This window comes from Frankliniella occidentalis, unplaced genomic scaffold, assembly GCF_000697945.3.
Source record: "Frankliniella occidentalis isolate FOCC.00 unplaced genomic scaffold, Focc_3.1 Scaffold54, whole genome shotgun sequence".
Classification (NCBI taxonomy): domain Eukaryota; kingdom Metazoa; phylum Arthropoda; class Insecta; order Thysanoptera; family Thripidae; genus Frankliniella; species Frankliniella occidentalis.
The window spans coordinates 567,205-567,989 of NW_026267184.1; the positions used below are offsets into that span (position 1 = coordinate 567,205).

At 60.0% G+C, this 785-nt stretch overlaps 1 protein-coding gene across 6 annotated transcripts in view; it reads left to right on the forward strand.

Moving 5' to 3' along the window:
- Positions 1 to 779, forward strand: part of LOC113205817 (poly [ADP-ribose] polymerase tankyrase-2-like) — a 24,351-nt gene extending 23,572 nt beyond the window's left edge. For 3 of the 6 annotated variants that reach the window (XM_052267557.1, XM_052267556.1, XM_052267555.1), the window contains exon 4: positions 214 to 779. In XM_052267557.1, coding sequence (XP_052123517.1) covers positions 214 to 522 — 309 coding nt within the window. In that variant the 3' untranslated portion in view covers positions 523 to 779. The remainder of the gene's footprint in view (positions 1 to 213) is intronic. The other 3 variants (XM_052267554.1, XM_052267553.1, XM_052267552.1) reach the window with 3 other exon arrangements.
- Positions 780 to 785: the final 6 nt, after the last annotated feature.

Here is a 785-nt window from a genome sequence, read left to right on the forward strand (position 1 = left end):
GGGGCAGCCCAGGCAGGCTGTTGGGCACGCGCGGGAGGGGGCTCTCATTGGCAGGCAAGGCACGTGGGGCTGGAGTGCTCCCACCCCCCCTCGCTAAGTCCGGAAATTATTTTCTTTGAGGTTAAGAACTGGGCAGGAAATTTCAGAACCGTGATTGTTCATCCTCTCGGCGCCACTTAATTTCTCTTCTCTCTCCGACGGCCTCCCCTGCAGACGGCGGCGAGCCACCTGGCGGCGCTGGGCGGCTCCGGCGCGGGCGCGAGCATGCTGGAGCTGCTGCTGCAGTGCCCCGGCGTGGACGTGAACCAGCCCGACTCGGAGGGCAACACGCCGCTGCACTTCGCCGCGCAGGCGGGCCAGCTCGAGGCGCTCAACGTGCTGCTGCGCCAGCCCGAGGTGCAGGTGGACGCGCGCAACGCGCAGGGCTTCACGCCCCTCATGAAGGCGGCGCTCCAGGGCAGGACCAAGTGCGCGCGCGCGCTGCTGCTCGCAGGTGCGTTGTCTCCGTCAAACCAATCTTGAACTTTGGCATACATACCTATAGGGATCATCCAGAAAGTACGCCCGTCATTCAACTTTATGAACCTTTTCAACCTTCAGCTCTCGTAGCGCCTGGTGGGTAGGCAACATCTTGTCTGCTGTGCATATGTGTACTGCGGGGTGGCATACCCTGAGTCTCACAGGCGCCGTGCTCTAGTAACCTGCCGACTGAGTCTGAGAAAGATAGACGTACTTTCTGGACGATCCCTTGATCATTTTCAATCTTTGTCAATCTTTTTTAAAAA